Here is a 17,907-nt window from a genome sequence, read left to right as displayed (position 1 = left end):
GATATTTACAGCACCGCCCCGCCCCCATTCCGAAAAAAAGAAACAAACTAACAACAGTGTGCCTGTTTCAAAAGAAAGCAGTGTAATTAAAATATTGGCAAATGTGTCCACAATAATTGTATGTAGCTGCAACCCTAGACAAGCCACAAAATGACAATAAAGATGGTTCTACGCTAGTTATAGTTTTTAGCTCACATGAGCCAAGCTCATGGTGAGCTTTTGTGACTGCTCAAAGTACATCGTCCGTCGTCCGTCTGTCAGCATTTCGTAAAAAGATCTTCTACTTAAAAAAAACACTGGGCAGAATTACACAAAACTTCACAGGAATGATCCTTGGATGGTCCAATTTTAAAATTGTTCAAAGAATTTTATTCCACGCACACCTCTGGTTGCCACGGCAATCAAAAGGGAAAACTTTAAAAATCTTCTTGTCCAAAACCACAAGGTGTAGAGCCTTCATATGTCGCATGTGATATCATCTTATGGTTTTACGAAAGAGGCCCTGCCCCGGGGTGTCTCATGTTTTACGTAGACTTAATTAGGAAAAATCTTTAAAAATCTTCTTGCCTGACACTGCAAGGCCTAAGCCTTTGATATTAAGTGTGTTGCTTTTCCTAGTGTTTCTCTACCGAAATTGTTCAAATTATTTGTCTAGGGTATATAGAGGCCCTGTCCTTGGGGTACCAAGTTTAACTTAGACTTGTTGAATTCTTCATGTGAGGAAACCATCCAGCTGGCTTATGGAAGGTCGGTTATTCAATGTATACAGATGTGTTAACACACAGAGATTTGGCTTATCTGATCAAGATAAGGACCAATAAAAATACAGGCTTCTGAAGCCGTTTTACACCTGTACCCAAAAAATAATGCCAATATTTCTGCTTGATTTTTTTTCTGCGACCTTTGCAAATGCTGTGAGCAAATAAATGGTCAAATTTTCCCATGAACTGTATACTTTTATATTTTAAGAACTTTCTATATATTCCCTTCAGTAACTATATTTGTACCAAAGAAAATGGCTCATTAATACAAAAATTTGAGTGTAAACAGTAAGTTCTTTGTCCATATTGTTGGAGGCAAATGGAATAGAGCTAACTTGAAACTCTAAACTGCTTTAGAGAGATATCAGGTAAGAACATAAAAATTTCTAATGTAAAATTTAAATTTTCAAGCTATATGTCACAGGTATAGAATAAATAGACTGAAACAGGGACTTTATTCATCTCAGTAGGTTGTAGATTGAACCTTCACCTGGTTACAGGTAACTTTTTCAGGTATATGTGAATGATAGATAATTTATAATGCTTCTGAAAAAACAGTTTTAATATTCAGTACTTAATTGTTGCAGTTTTCAATTATTAATTACTTGTAATTAGTACAAATATGTTAGTAAAATCACTTTGAACCTCTGACTTACAACTGAGTCTAAACAGAGTCTAAACATTTTCAGAATCAGATGAAAGAGTGTGCACATCTAGTTATTAGAAGTATGCCTATTGTATGAACTGATGTTACTAGTCAGAGAAATCAGATGTCTTCAGTGACTTAGATAATGCTACAGGATGATATGAGATCAAAGGCAAATTTCATCAAAGATCAAACATAAATTACAAAATATTTCAACTAAATTGTAAGTAAAAAATTGCAAACAGTCTTATACTATACAATTACTATCAAAGGTTGATAAATTATTTATTTTGTTGGGGTTAACGTCACATTGACAGGTTGATCATTACACCAACATTTTATGACATTATTTTTTTTGTCAGTTCTAAATTCTAAAATTTCATTTTAAGCTTGTCTGATAAAAAAAAACAACAAAAAAAAACTTGCATTGTTGTATGGTCAAGCACTTACACGGATGAGGGATAGTACCCACAGGCGGTGCTCTGAATATTTTCATTCCAGTGTCCAATAAATAAATAATGGTGGTAACTACATATTAAAACTCGCTTTAGAGTTGTCATTTCACATACTATTATACTAGGTTACGAATATTGTATTACCTAAAATTATATTTTAATCGCAATAACTAATATAATTTGTTTCTATAATTATTTTATATCATTTTCAGAAATGGCTGGAATGAAGTTCCTAACCCTGGTGATGGTTTTGGAAAAGAAAAGCAAAGAGACAGTCTGATGACACCTTGTACTGAGCCTACAATTCTCCAAAAATGATTTTGTTGTATTCATAATTTTCTGTCAAATAATTTTGATATTTAATATATCTTTTAGTTTAATTTTCAAGATTAAGCTAAGTGAATTTTTATTATTCTTAACCACAGATGTAAAAGCCGCTGGCAGATGTGTTATTCTCCTTCGAGTTTTATACCTTTTGTGTTTTTTAAAGCCAAAACCTGTCTTAATATTATATCAAAATAATTTTGTAATGATATTTATTTCTTTTTGTCTTTCCTCTTTTCCTCAGTGTCAGGCCTAATTCAGAAATGCCAAAGATTTCCAATTTTTTTCTAGGTTGCAATTCTTTGAAATTGTTTGGATTTTTTATAAAAATTCTCAATGGAATTCATAGGAATTCATTGGAATTTTGTGTCAATACCAGCAATGTTTTCCAATGGTTTTCCATCAAACCTTTCCAAACTTTTGCAAAGAATGCTTAGAAATTCCTTGAACTTTACTGCAATGATTTCCACTGAATTTCCAAGGAATTCCATGGATTTTCAACTGCATTTTTGCATGGCTGTTCCCATGGGTATGTGAGTTTAAATTAAAATTAATTTTCAGACTTCTCTACCCAAAAATTCAAAGAAAAGTTCCACCGTGGAAATTTTCCAAGGTTTCCGTGGTTTTTTAAACTGAGAACATTTTATATGCTTCTCAGTTTTTAGAACCTTGGATATTTTACAAGACGTTCCGTGGTTTTCATTTATGGACCACGGAAAAAAAACATGGAGAACTGCAGGAGTTCCAGGCCTTTTTACCATGGAAAATATCCGAGGTTTTGTACCATGGAAAATATCAAAGGTTTTGTACCACGAATTTTGTCCGAATACTCCAAGGTTTCCGAGGTTTATTACCACGGAAAATATTCAAGGTTTAAAACATGGAAGATAACTGAATACTCCAAAGTTTCCGAGGTTTCTTTTCATGGAAAAATCCAAGGTTTCTTGCCGCGGAAAATATCCAAGGTTAAGTACCACGGAAGTTGTCCGAATACTCCAAGGTTTCCATGCATGTGCATTTTACGAGGTTATTTCGCCAAGGTTTCCGAGGTTTTATTCCCTGATTTTTTTCCGGGTGGTTCTGCCCCTGGAGGGAAAACAGGCCCCGCCATGGGGGTCACTTGTTATAATTATGAGTTATATAGGAAAAATAATTCAAAATTTATCAGGTCATATTTCCTAGACTATTTAATTATAGTTACCTGATGACCCAAGCGATTAGGAATCACTTGACTGTGAGCTTGACCTACTGAACTACTTCCTTGTTTTTTAAGATACAGCGTGAAATTTGGATGATTTGGTACAGTTTTGCACATCAATCTTAAAACTGTCTTTCAGTGACCACAAATGTGACCATCTGACCTACTTTCTATTATTTTAGCGTCAGTTTGCCATTTGAAACATGTGGCTCATATATTACTCAGATGAGCGATTCAGGATCATCATGACCTTCTTGTTGTCTAATTCCATTTCATAGACTGATAAAAAGCCAGTCTTTTCATGGGATTTCAAAGAGGATCTGATGTTAGTGTCTGAAGTATTGCATGTAAGATATAGACTTGCCTTTTTCACTTTATTGAATCTTGAAAATGTAAATATAAATAGTTTAACTTCCTAAACGTTTTGTACAGAAATTAACCAGAGGAAAATATTTTAGTTAGAGATGGGAAAATTACAGAAAATGGCATAGTTCCGTTACTTTCTTTAAAAAGAATTATGTTTCACATTAGGTATATTTATTTATAGTGCCAGGACAAAATGCATAAAATTTCATACCATTTGAATTAACTGAGATATACATGTACACTTGTACATGGACAGCAAAATTCTCCAATATGCCCCTTTTTAGCTCCACTGTTTAGAGAATCTAAGGGGTGCTGCCCTTAACTCAGATTTCCGCATTGCATTTCAAGAAGCGGAGAAAATGCGGAAAAGTTGTAGAAAAGTTGCGTAAACCTTCAGTTTCCACAGATTCTCTGCAGAAAAGAATTTTTGTTTTACGGAGAATCTGCGGATATGCGGAGAACATGCGGAATAATGACACTTAAACATTTCTCAGTTGCGGAAATTCTGACTCTGACTATTTCGTGATGCGGAGAAGTTATACTTAGACATTTTCAGTTTTGGAAATCTTGACTCTGACGGCCTCCGTGCATTATTTCATCACAAGCGGGCACCTGGGTAGAACCACCGACCTTCCGTAAGCCAGCTGGATGGCTTCCTCACATGAAGAATTCAACGCCAAGAGTGAGGCTCGAACCCACATCGATGAGGGGCAAGTGATATGAAGCCCGAGCGATCTTAACCACTCGGCCACGAAGGCCCCTAGAAAAAAGTTTGACTTGGGATTTGGTTTCGCTTAAAAAATCTAATAAAGCATACAATCTGACATTTCTTCAGATCATTTTTGTTGTAAATCAATTAGATATTACAAGATATATTAAAAACGTTTGGAGTAAATGTTAGGGCACATCTAATTATAAATCTCGAAAGTTCTTTTTTTTCTTCAAAAAGCAGACTTATGTGTGATGCCATTGCTTTGGTGAGTACGACTTAACTTAAATTATTATTCAAATTCATAATAGATCTAGTATGCTGAAAATAAAATAGAAAATAAATTAATATTAAATTACAAACAATTATCGTGCTATGATAGTCAATAAAAACTGCCAATGTATTTGTTGTTAACTAATTTGTACAAATTGTATAAAAAACAATGTTTAAAAGGCAGTATGTGTAAATTTCTACATGGAGAGTCGAACCAATTGTAAAAATGGAAACGAGCTGAACGGGGGCGAACGAATCGGAAGACAACATTTACGTGTATTTTTTCGGACTTGCGTCAACTTTACGTATAAATACAATCAAGACCAGTAAAACTATACTTCATGTATGTTACTGCCAGTTTTAATTGAAAACGCCTAAATATTGAGAAAGTACAGTCTCCCGTTAGATCCCATGCTCCGCCATGTTTGTTTACCGAAGATACCCAGCCAATCAGCTTTTACAGGAAATTGCTGGTTACCGGTCGCATTATTCAAAAGTTGGCCATGCAGGAGACAATTTTGTATTGGCATATTTGATTGGTTATTGTAAGACCGAGGGTCAAATGATTCGAGTATTTCTATTGGTTTCCAAAGCTGTTGCAGTTTTTGCGCCATCTTTAAAATTAGTGAGATGTTTTTCTTTGACTATGTTGTGCCAAATTGTGGATCTGTAGTAGCATACCACGCTGACCAAACAATTCAATCGTTGAGAAATCCTGCGACTTAATTCCGGAAGCAAAAGAATATAGGTAAGGGTAGACTTCTTGGAAAAAAGAACAAAGCCTTACAACAAACGATTTACAGTCAACTCGTCCCCTAGTCAACTCGTCCCCGATTTGGTCATTTCGGTCCCCATTTTCAAACGTATTTTTTTAAAAAAGAAAACATCAAATTATGATAAATTAAGTCGGTTTTTTTATTTGTTAGTTTCCTTTTTAAGCACACAGTGATTTTGTTTACTATTGAATTTGCCTCTGAAATTTGTATACAGGCTGTAGCCCCTACAAAATTTTGAGTATTTTCCCCAGTCTTCTCAAACTTTTAGCACAATCAAAATTTACAAATTTAGTTTAAATTTACCTTGAACATGATCTTACCTGTAACTGCAATTTCTGGCTTATTATGTTTGTTAAAATGCTTTCTAAGGAAATTTTATTATTTAACACTGATTTTGTAAATTTTATTTGTTTTTCAGATAACTCACAGTGCTGGATATATTCCCACATGTCGACATAAGTCCGGCAAAGATCAATAGAAAACTTGTTGTCAATGACATTTTAAATAGAAAAATGGAAACTCCACAGGTTGCTCAACAAGACAAAATCGAAATTGTACGGTTTGATTCAGAGCCTGTTCATGGACAGTAGTGGAAATGAAACCTTAGAATTGCCATGATGCAAGAAGATAAATCTGACAATTAATAGTCACTGTGAATCGTCAGAAGTGCCGGTATCATCTTCATCCTAATTAAAAAGGGAAAATAAAATAGAGTAGAAAAGTGGAAACTTCACAGGTCGCTCAACACGACAAAAACGAAAATGCATGCTACCGTCCACGCGCTCTAGCCCCGGGTTGAGCAGAACTCAACATTTACACATGCTAAAAGTACAAAAAACAATTTAGAGACATCTGCAGATGTATTCAAATGGCGGTGAACATGGAACTTTCAGTGATACACATGTCGAGGCGTGTATTTTGTTCCATGAAGAGCGGCGTTTGGTCCCCAGATAAAGTAAAGGGTTTGCCCGAAACGAGAAAACAATGGGCAGAACTAAACAAACTGAAATTTAGGAAGGGGATAACTTGACCCTTTTAGTACTTTTAAATTAGTTCAATTTGTCGATCATCTATTTATTACGTTCACAGTTATTCAGCCATATTTACGAATAATTTACAACATGGCAAATCATATTGTTCTGACATTAAAAGGATGTGAATTTTGTTCTACAAAGTAGTATGAATGCATTTTGCTTAGAATAATCTTGACATGTGTTTCAGAAAAATTAAATTTAGACTACTGTATTTATCATCAGATTAATGTCCACTTGCATAATTGTGCCTATTTTTAATTCATTTAATGTTTTAATTAATTAAACTTCAGGCATTTAAATATGCTTCACTGTATGAGCTTGTGTGTGAAAATATATTTAACTAAAATTAAATAAAAAACATAATTTTAAAGATTTTGAATATTATATAAGTTCACATTAGAGCGAAATGTTTTTGGCAAGCTATTGCGACCACCCCATGTCCATCATCAAACTTTTATTCTAATTAAAGCTTGTCGTATTTAGAAATGAAAATTCTCTTAATTTTCTGCAGCTTCTTCACATTCTGGTTAATTGCTGCAGATTTCAATACTCTGCATTAGATGCGTAACTTTTCCGATTCTGATCTTCACTTAAACCAAGGAATATATTGCATCTGGAATGGAGTGTTATTAAATAATTTGAATCACGCCTCATAAGAGTTGTAATTCATATTATAGTGATCACCCAGTCTGCCCGTTATAATACCTTTTGTTGTTCATTTCAGCTTTCTTTCCTGGAAAATCGAGGCAAAGAAACTGGGAAATTTACACATAAAATGCGGATAATACTTCGCAATCGCATTCCGCAGATTCTCCGCATTCTGGTTAATTGCTGCGGATTTCCTCGGCTCGGCTCAATATTCCGCATTGATCGCGGAACTTTTTTCGATACCTGATTCTGTCCCAATTTCCGCATTTTTTTCGCATTCTAGTTTTGTTGCGGATCTCTGCGGCTCAATATTCTGCTTTTTTTACGCATGACTTACGGAAACAGTCCTGCGGAGGAAATGCGGAATTCCGCATTATTTGCGGAGATCTGAGCTAAGGGTTTTCTACTCGCCTGATGTCGGCGTGTCACTTCTTTGGATAAAGTTTTTCGGCAACCTTTGTTTTTCTGTTTTTAGTACTATTACTTATATCTCACTGTAAATACACATAAACATTGCCAAGCATACAAACTAAGAATGTGCAGGGGCTGGGCCCAATATACCCAAAGTCAAGGTCACCAAAGTGTTATACTTGTAATTATTTTCATGTTGAATTTTTTGAAAGCTTCGTTTATAGACATATCTTTGGTACTTTAAAAAGACAATGACCTGAAATTAGAAGTATTTCTTTAAAATCATCATCTGGATGACTGTATGGCTACAACTGCTGTAACTCTCATTGTATTTTAGCTCACCTGAGCCAAAGGCTCTTGGTCAGCTTTTGTGACCGCTTAATGTTCGTTGTCCGTCATCAGTCGTGCGTCATCCGTCGTGTGTCTATCAACATTTTCTTTAAAAATCTTTTTCTTGAAAACCACTGTGCAGAGTTACACTAAACTTCACAGGAATGATCCTTGGGTGGTCCCCTTTCAAAGTTGTTCAAAGAATTGAATTAAATGAAGAACTGTTGCCATGGCAGCCGCAAAAAATCTTCTTGTCCAAAACCACATGGCTAAGGGCTTTGATATTTGGTATGTATTATCATCAAGTGGTTCTCTACCAAGATTGTTCAAAATATCCCCCTAGCGTCAAATATGGCCCCGCCCCGGTGTCTGAATTTTTACATAGACTTATTTAGGAAAAAAACTTTAAAAATATTTTACCTGCAACCAGAAGACAAAGGCCTTTGATATTTGATTTGTAGCATTGTATTATGGTCCTCTACCAAAAGTGTTCAAATTGTACGCCTTGGGTGAAAAGAGAGTCTGTCCTTGGGTCCCAAATTTTAAATAGACTTGTATAGGAACAAACTATTTAAAAATCTTCTTGTCCGAAACTACAAGACCTAGGCTTTTAATATTTTGGTATGAGGCATTGCCTAGTAGTCCTCTAACAAAATTGTTCAAATTAGCTCCTAGGGTTAATAGAGGCCCTGCCCTGGGACCACTTAGTTATTATATGGGTTATGTAGGAAGATATATTTAAAAAATATCTGATCCTATTTCCAAATCTGTTTAATTATAATTACTTGTTGACCCCAAGTGATATGATGTCACTTGACTGTGACCTTGACCTTGTGACATACTTTCTTGTCTTTTTTAAGATACAGCCTTGAAATTTGGATGACATAAACAGTTTTGCACACTGATCATAAAACTGAATATAATTGACCATGAATATGACTTACTGACTTTCTTATTATTTTAGCATCATTTTGACATTTGGAACATGTAGCTCATATAACTCAGATGAGCGATCCAGGGTCATCATGACCCTCTTGTTGACAGCGGTAACAATCCCCATAACTCTGACATGTATTTTGACCAAAATATGCCCCTGGCATACTTAGGTTTTTTAGCTCACCTGGGCCAAAGGTTCATGGTGAGCGTTTATGACCGCTCAATGTCCGTCCATCAACAATTTCTAAGAAAATCGTCTACTTGAAAACCATTGGGGGCAAAATTACACCAAATTTAACAGGAATCATCCTTGGGTGGTCCCCTTCCAAACTTTTTTCAAAGAATTGAATTCCATGCAGAACTCTGGTGGTCATGGCAACCGAAAGGAACAATTTTAACAATCTTCTTGTCCAAAACTGCCAGACATAGAACCTTGATATTTGGCATGTTACATCACTTAATGGATATCTATGAACATTGTTCAAATTATGCCCGTGAAAGGAAAAGAGGTCCCATTCCTGGGGATCGTAAGTTTTACATAGACTTATATTGGAAAAAAAATTAAAAATCTTTTTACCTGAAATTACAAGAACTAGGCCTTTGATATTTGGTATGTAGCAATACCTTGTAGTTCTCTACCAAGATTGTGCAAATTATTACCCTTGGGTGAAAAGAGGCCTCGCCCCGGGGGTCCTAAGTTTTATATAATCTTGTATGTATAGGAAAAATCTTTAAAAATCTTCTTGTCTGAAACTGCAAGGCCTAGGTTTTTGATATTTGGTATGTAACATTGCCTAGTGGTCATCTACAGAAATTGTTCCAATCTTGCTCCTTGGGTCAAAAGAGGCCCCGTGTTGGGGGTTCAAAGTTTTACATGGACTTATATATGATTTTTTTTTTAATCTCCTTTTCTGAAAGTTCAAGGTCTAGGCCTTTAATAGTTGGTATATAATATTGTGTAGCGAACCTCTAACAAGATTGTTCAAATTATGCCCCTGGGGTGAAAAGAGGCCCTGTCCATAAGGTCACTTGTTATATGAGATCATATTTTCTAGACTGATCAATTATAATTACCTGATGACCCTAAGTGATTAGGGGTCATTTGACTCTGACTTTGACTTTCTGACCTACTTTCTTGTTTTAAGCTCACCTGAGCACACAGTGCTCAAGGTGAGCTATTGTGATCGGTCATTGTCCGGCGTCCTTCGACGTCCATCGTCCGTCGTCCATCAACATTTGCGTTGTGAACACGCTAGAGACCACATTTTTACCCAATCTTTAGGAAACTTAGTCAGAATGTTTTTTTTGATGATCTCTAGGTCAAGTTTGAAACTGGGTCCTTCAGGGTGACCCAATCTTTATGAAACTTAGTCAGAATGTAAGTCATGATGATTTCTAGGTTAAGTTCGAAACTGGGTCATGTGGGGTCAAAAACTAGGTCAGTAGATTAGATTAAAGGAAAAGCTTGTGAACACTAATAAAGACCACATTTTTACCCAAACTTTATGAAACATGGTCAGAATGTTAGTCTTGATGATCTCTAGGTCAAGTTCGAAACTAGGTCACGTGGAGTCAAAAACTAGGCCACATGGTCAAATCAAACGAAAAGCTTGTGAACACTTTAGAGGTCACATTAAATTTTGTGACTTAGTCTTTATGAAACTGGGTCAGAATGTTAGCCTTCATTATTTCTAGTTTAATTATGAATCTCGGTCATGTGGGGTCACCGGTCAAATCAAAGAAAAAGCTTGTGAACACTCTAGAGGCCACAGTTGAAACCAAATCTTTACGAAATTTAGTCAGAATGTTTGCCATTTTAAACATGTTGCTCATATTACTCAGGTGAGCGATTCAGGGTCATCATGACCCTTTTGTCTTTCAGTTAAGACATAAACGTATTTACTGTTAATTCGCCGAATAGTAGAGCGCGCTGTCTTACGGATAGCTGGTTATAACTAAAGTACTTAAATTGGTTGATCTTACTGTCATTAGACAGCTCTAAGACTTGTTCATATCCAGTAATTGAAGAAATTTTATGTACAAATTAGGCACTCTTACTAAAACATGCAATGTAGGTTGTAAATTAGATTAATTGATAATATATCAACAAAATTAAGTTGCAAAAATGAATAAGAAACTTTATAGCAAACACTCTTTCACAACATTCAGAATTTTTCTTCAGAAAACCAACATAGTGTGTTTGCGACCAGCGTGGTTCCAGACCAGCCTGCGCATCTCCACACAGTCTGGTAAGAATCCATACTGTTCACTTTCAAAGCTTCTTGCAATTAGAGAAACCACGAATGCGCAGGCTGGTCTGGATCCGTACTGGTCGCAAACCACTATGTTGGTTTTCTCATGGTGCAAGCTCATATATAGATGTGTCTTTGAGCTTTTACTTCAAGTTAGTCACATTTACTTTGCCATCAATTAGTAAAGCACCCTAGGTCACATTGCCCATTTTAGATTTAATAAATGCTGCTTTCACTTCATTTTCACCTTTTCAGTCATTTTAGGCTTGTCAAGGTCCCAAAAGAAACCAGAAGCAATAGTTATGATGGTAGACCTCCTTATGTCAGCATGCTTTCAGTTCAGGAAAATATATTGTGATATTTAGATTCTGAAGGCAAACTACAATTTCAACTACTCATGTAACCAGTAATACAAGGGAGATTATGGTGATAGTGTTTCTTTTTAAAGTTGTGGCATTTTCATCTCCCTTTGATTAGGAACTTATATTCCTGGAACAAACAACTGGAGGTTGAAACGCCAATTATTGTGCTCGGCTAAATTTCTGATTTACAACATTTCAAGTGACATTTAATGAAAAACTATTCACAGACTTATTGACTTGGGCATAATGTTTTAATGAATTTCATGACTTACAGAAACAAAATGAACAATTACCTAATCAGTTTTTATAAGATGGACCGTAAAAATTATCTCAAGAATTTGAGCTATCATCTTTTAGTCTGGCAGTTTGTCAGAATCCGGATTTTGTAAAGGTTGTGATGAACTTTCTCTTAATCTCTGTAATGATCTCATAGGTTTACTTCAAACAAGAGTTGTTCCTCTTTTTTATTCATTACAGCTTTCTCTGGAGCTAAACTTCAACACTATTAAATACACACAGAGATGGGGGATATTTAGAGGAACTGAAATTGATGGACAAGAAATACAACCCTTTTTGAATTACCTCCTAATGTACACATTACACTCTTGTTCGCGGCAGAACTCTAAATTAAGAAAGGGATTCTATTAGTTTACACAATGCCAGTGTTCATTCAGAGATTTAAAGAAAACTCTTTTCAATTTATTTGATTTTAGGCTGAGATTGATGAAAACAAATAAAGAGTTGCACATTTTAAAAACCATAACAAAGGCAACCATATTAAACACAGTAATATAGCTCTTGTTTCTTCTCTATTTAAAATGCCCACATTTTATTATGCCCACCCCCCCTCTTCGAGGAAGGATGGGTATATTGTTTTACAGATGTTGGTCGGTCTGTCTGTCAGTCGGTCTAAGTCACAGCGACCCTGACCAGTTAAACGGTTTCCGGATGATAGCTCAAAAACGCTTGGGCCTAGGATCATGAAGTTGATAAAGAGGTTGGTCATGACCAGCAGATGACCCATATTGATTTTGAGATTAGTATGTCAAAGTTCAAGGTCACAGTGATCCGGAACAGATAAACGGTTTCCGGATGATAACTCGAGATTGCTCTGGCCTAGAATCGTGAAAGTTAATAGGAAGGTTGACCATGACCAGTAGATGACCCCTATTAATTTTGAGGTCAGTAGATTATAGGTCAAGGACACAGTGACCAGGAACAGTAAAACGGTTTCCAGGCGATAACTCAAGAACACTTTGGCCTAGAATCAGAAAAATTGATAGGGATATTAATCATTACCAACAGATGATCCCTATCGATTTTGAGGTCATTTGGATAAAGTACAAGGTCAGATTGGCCAGGAACAGTTAAAACGGTTTCTGGACATTTACTTGAAAATTCTAGTCTTGAAAGATTATAAAGAGGTTCATCATGACCAGCAGATGACCCGTATAGATTTTAAGGTCAGTAGGTAAAAGGTCAAGGTTACAGTGACCCAGAAAATTTAAACGGTTTCCAGGTACATTGTTGTAATTACTTTAGAACGCTTGGGCCTAGGATCATGAAACTTGATAGGGAGGTTGGTCATGACCTGTAGATGACCCCTATATATTTTGAGGTCAATCGATCAAAGGTCAATGTCACATTGAACCGGAACAGTAGAACTTTTGTTTACAGTGAGCAGAGAATTTTTTGTTCCTGGTGCAATTACTGAAAATGAGCTCTTGTTTAAAAAAGTCTTTTTTCTTAGAAACTTACGTTTTACACAAAACATTTGTTTTGGTTGGTAATATTTTAACATGGCTTTTATATACATTTACTTGTATGACACTGAAGACTTGATTATTGAATCTGCGTTAGTGGGCATTTGTATTTAACATCTTCTTGTATTACGCAGAAAGTCAGCTAACTTCCCAAAGGTAAAGGTAAGGCGTCTCGTTGAATGTGGGTATTTGATGAAAAGTACCGACCTGGAATTGATGGAAAAGCTTATTTCCAGTCAAGCCCATGACAGGTGTCATATCTACCTCCCGAGCGTCCAGTTTAGACTGATACTGCTGGAAACAGTACCAGTTTAAGTAAAATCAAACACTGAACACTAGTCGTGATATCAGCTGCGACTGGGAATTGGGCCGGACCGCTGTCGTTGTAGTCCAACCAGCCAATCACTGCGCCACTGATTCCCCTAATAAGTATACTAACAAATTGATTGTAAGTTCAAATTTAGTTCTACTTTCAGCTTATCTTAAGCAACAAGGTTATGTTGCTCCTTTTAGCTGACTACTTAATACAGGTTTCACTGCATATGTTAGATAAGTATAAATGATACTACCTGTCATGTCACTACAAATATGCATTTAAGGAGCACTTTAGTGGTCCCTATAATAATAATAATTTAATAATGTCTAAGATGTTAAAAGTTAAAAGGGGTAACTTTATTTTGAGATGAATATGTTTGTGGGTTGCGGCCCCCAAACACCTGTTTTACTCCACACCCACAACTAGCTGCGCATGCGCATTGTAAACATCCAGGGACCGGTAAAGTTCATTCTACCTGCATTTAATAAACTAGGTTTAAGGACACTGAAGTATAGTTGTTATAGCTTTCAACCTTGATACATTCTTCATTTATAGAACAATGAACTCAAGGAACTGGATATTGAATGATATTATGTTTATATTTTAAGGTATAAGAAAGCAGTTGAATTATGCACTTCCGGGAACATTTGCAGGAATATGGATAGGAGGTATGGTTGCAGGTCCGCTAGGGGCTGTTGTTGGGGGATTTGCAGGTAAGAACCATTTTAGACATGACTGTTTGATTGTTTTAGCTCACCAGTCACATAGTGACAAGGTGAATTTTGTGATCACCCCTCGTCAGTGCGTCCGTGGGGCAACGATTTCTTGTCTGCACGATAGTGGTTTCATTTATAATTTTATTTTAACTAAACTTGCACACAACTTGTATCACCATAAGATCTTGCTTCCTTTATTGCAATGGCCAGATTCCATTATGGGTTCCAAGGTTATGGCCCCTGAAATGGCTAAAATTAGCTATGTTGACCTTGTCTGCGCAATAGCAGCTTTATTTATGATTTTATTTTAACCAAACTTGCACACAACTTGTATCACCATACTATCTTGATACCTTTATTGAACTGGTCAGATTTCATTATGGGTTCCAGAGTTATGGCCCCTGAAAAAGCAAGAATTAGCTATTTTGACATTGTCTGCAGAATTGCAGCTTCATTTATGATTTCAATTTAATCAAACTTGCACAAAACTTGTATCACCATAAGAACTTGATTCCTGTTTACACACTCGAAGGGACATATTATTTTATCACCTTGGTGTCAGTCTGTCTGTCTGTTGGTTAGCAATTTCCCTTCCGCTCTGTAACTCTTGAACCCCTTGAAGATTTCAAAGAAACCTGACACAAATGTTTACCTCATCGAAACGACATGTTTCGGATCCTTCTTGTCCTAAAGTGCAATGATAACAGGTGAGCAATATAGGGCCATTTTTTGGCCCTCTTGTTTCAAATATTAGAGCTACTTGGAAAATACACCCTATAGTTTGTAAATTCTTATGCAGTAGAAAGTCATAACAAAATTATTCCATACATTTTAGTATGATCTACAATAACACCTTTTTAGTTAATATAATGATATGTAGAAAATTCTCAAGAGTGTAGGTATTAAAATGTGATATGAAATTGAAGAAATTTAGCTGTATTTTATGACATAAATATCAAAATTACCTATTTAAACAATACTGGTTTACCATTTTCTAAGTTTAATTTCGATTGCTATCTGTTTTAAAAAAATAGAATTTTTTCATGTTGATCCGGAGGTTTCTGATAGGCCATCATAGGGACATAATACAAACAATTATTGTTTATACATACTTTCTTTTCAGGTTTAAGTGTTGGTTTCTATGCATGTTCTTCGGAAGACTACAACTCAATGATTACAGTGATGAAAAATCTCAGTGATTCTGACAAACAACGACTGGTGGAGAAGATACAGGAAGTTGTCGGAAGCTTGTCTCCGGACAAATTAACAACTGACTTCCTTCTTTCTCAGAAAGGTGAATCGTTAATGAAAACAGTGGAAAACTTTTTACGAAACACAAAAGGAAGTAAAAAATAAACAAGTATCTACAGATTTACATAACAGCATAACATGTGTCGTCAATACTAATGTAAAACGAAATTTTGTAACAGAGTTACCAACGTCCCCAAACAAGGGACGTTTTAACAAAAATTACTGCATCTTCTTCTATTTTATAGGGCAACATACTAAAAATGTATATAAATCATAACTATGTATCATATAATTCATAAAATATTATGTACATGTAGTTTGAAAAATGTCTGGTGAATGCTTTCAATTTTTTATTTATTTATTTTAAGATTTAATGTGATTTTATTCTTATGGCATGGAAAAATAAATACAAATATAACAAGAGCTCGTCGAACCCGAAATGCCCCCCCCCCCCCCCCCCCCCCCCTCTTGATGCATTCAGTAATTGCACAAGGAACAGAAATTATATGCTCACTGTAAACAAATTAAAGTTCTACCATTCTGGTTCAATCTGACCTTGACCTTTAACCCATTAACCTAACAATAGAGTACAGAGTGATCTGGGCGCCATCCACTGAGCCATTTGTGAATGTTCTAAATTTAACCACTATCTCAAGGTCAAAATGTTCAAATTTGAAGGCTTGAGAAATGTGAAATTAGGTCACTAGGTCAAAATCAAGGTCACATTTTTTTGGAACAAAAAACTATGCATGTGGTTCAAATTTGAAGCCTGTACCTTCAAAAATGTGGAAGTAGGTCACTAGTCAATCAAGTCAATTTTTTCAAAAACAATGCATGTGGTCAAATTTGAAGCTGTACTCAAAATGTGAAGTAGGTCACTTAGGTCAAGTACAGGTCAAACCAATGCAAGTGTCCAAATTGAAGGCTTGTACTACAGAATGAAATATCACATGGTCAAGACCAAGGTCAACTCATGTAAGGTTCATCTTGCCACAAAACATTACATGTGTCCAAATTTGAATGATGTAAGTTATGGACATGAACATTTTAAGTTTTTCCCTATGTAAGTCTATATGAACCATATGACCCCTGGGGTGGGGGCCATATTTGACCCTAGAGGGTCAAACTTGGTAGAGAACCACTAAATGGTGCTACATACCAAATACCAAAGCCCTAGGCCCTATTGCTTTGGATAAGAAGATCAGAAACTGCTCCTGGCCAATGTGACCTTGAACTTTGACCTAATGACCTGTAAATCAATAGGGGTCATCTGCTAGTGATGGCCAACCAGCCTATCAATTTTCTGAAGCTGGGCCCAAGCGTTCTCGAGTTATTTGCCTGGAAACCATTTTACTATTCTTGGTCACTGTGACCTTGACCTTTGACACACTGATCTCAAAATCAATAGGGATCATCTGCTGGTCATGATCAACCTCTCTATCAACTTTCAAGACCCTAGACCTAAGCGTTCTTGAGTTATCATCCGGAAACCGTTTTACTGTTCAGGGCCATTGTGACCTTGATCTGTAACCTAATGATCTCAAAATCAATAGGGGTAATCTGCTGGTGATGACCAACCTCCCAATCAACTTTGAAATTCCTGATCCTAGGCCTAAGCGTTCTTGAGTTATCATCCGGAAACCGTTTTACTGTTCAGGGTCACTGTGACCTTGACCTTTAACATACTGACCTCAAAATCAAAAGGGGTCATCTGCTGGTGATGACCAATGTCCCTATAAAATTTCATGATCCTAGTCCCAAGCGTTCTTGAGTTATCATCCGGAAACGGATTGGTCCACATTCCGACCGACCGACCGACCTACCGACCGACATCTGCAAAACAATATACCCCTCCTTCTTCGAAGGGGGGGGGGGGGGGCATAATAAAATAATTTATCATATTAAAGGGAGGTAATTAATAAACAAGAGGGCCATGATGGCCCTATATCGCGCTCACCTGAGTTAAGTTGCTTCCTTGAACAAATTTCTTTGCTAAAGCATCAAAAACAAAAACAAGAGGGTCATGATGACCATGGATCGCTCACCATAGTAATATGAGCTACATGCTTCAAATGTCAAACTGATGATTTTTTGAAATTTGTTGGAAGATTTTCCGATGTACAATCAAGTAACCCCTGGGGCGGGCCCAATTTTACCCCGACAGTCATGATTTGAACAAAGTTTGTAGAAGTCTACTAGGCCATGCTACATATCAAATAGCTAAGATATAGGTCTTCTGGTTTATTCAGTAAAACTATTGAATAACCTTGACCTCCCGACACGCAATGCTAACATACTTACATCTTTTAAGAGCAAATTGAAGAGTAAATTTAAATCTCAAATCAATTGTTCCGTCTTTTTATCTAATAGGAGAACGATT

General features: G+C 36.1%; 1 protein-coding gene across 3 annotated transcripts in view; it reads left to right on the top strand.

Annotated features, from left to right (window-relative positions):
- LOC128552441 (uncharacterized) overlaps positions 1-15,855 on the top strand; it is a 38,795-nt gene extending 22,940 nt beyond the window's left edge. For 2 of the 3 annotated variants that reach the window (XM_053533481.1, XM_053533482.1), the window contains exons 3-4: positions 14,169-14,273; positions 15,400-15,855. In XM_053533481.1, coding sequence (XP_053389456.1) covers positions 14,169-14,273; positions 15,400-15,632 — 338 coding nt within the window. In that variant the 3' untranslated portion in view covers positions 15,633-15,855. Of the gene's footprint in view, positions 1-1,450; positions 1,631-2,074; positions 2,188-14,168; positions 14,274-15,399 lie in introns of all 3 variants that reach the window. The other variant, XR_008369079.1, reaches the window with a different exon arrangement.
- The last annotated feature ends 2,052 nt before the right edge of the window (positions 15,856-17,907 follow it).

The sequence above is a fragment of the Mercenaria mercenaria genome, unplaced genomic scaffold (genome assembly GCF_021730395.1).
Source record: "Mercenaria mercenaria strain notata unplaced genomic scaffold, MADL_Memer_1 contig_2805, whole genome shotgun sequence".
Lineage (NCBI taxonomy): Eukaryota > Metazoa > Mollusca > Bivalvia > Venerida > Veneridae > Mercenaria > Mercenaria mercenaria.
This window is presented reverse-complemented; position numbering and strand designations above follow the sequence as displayed.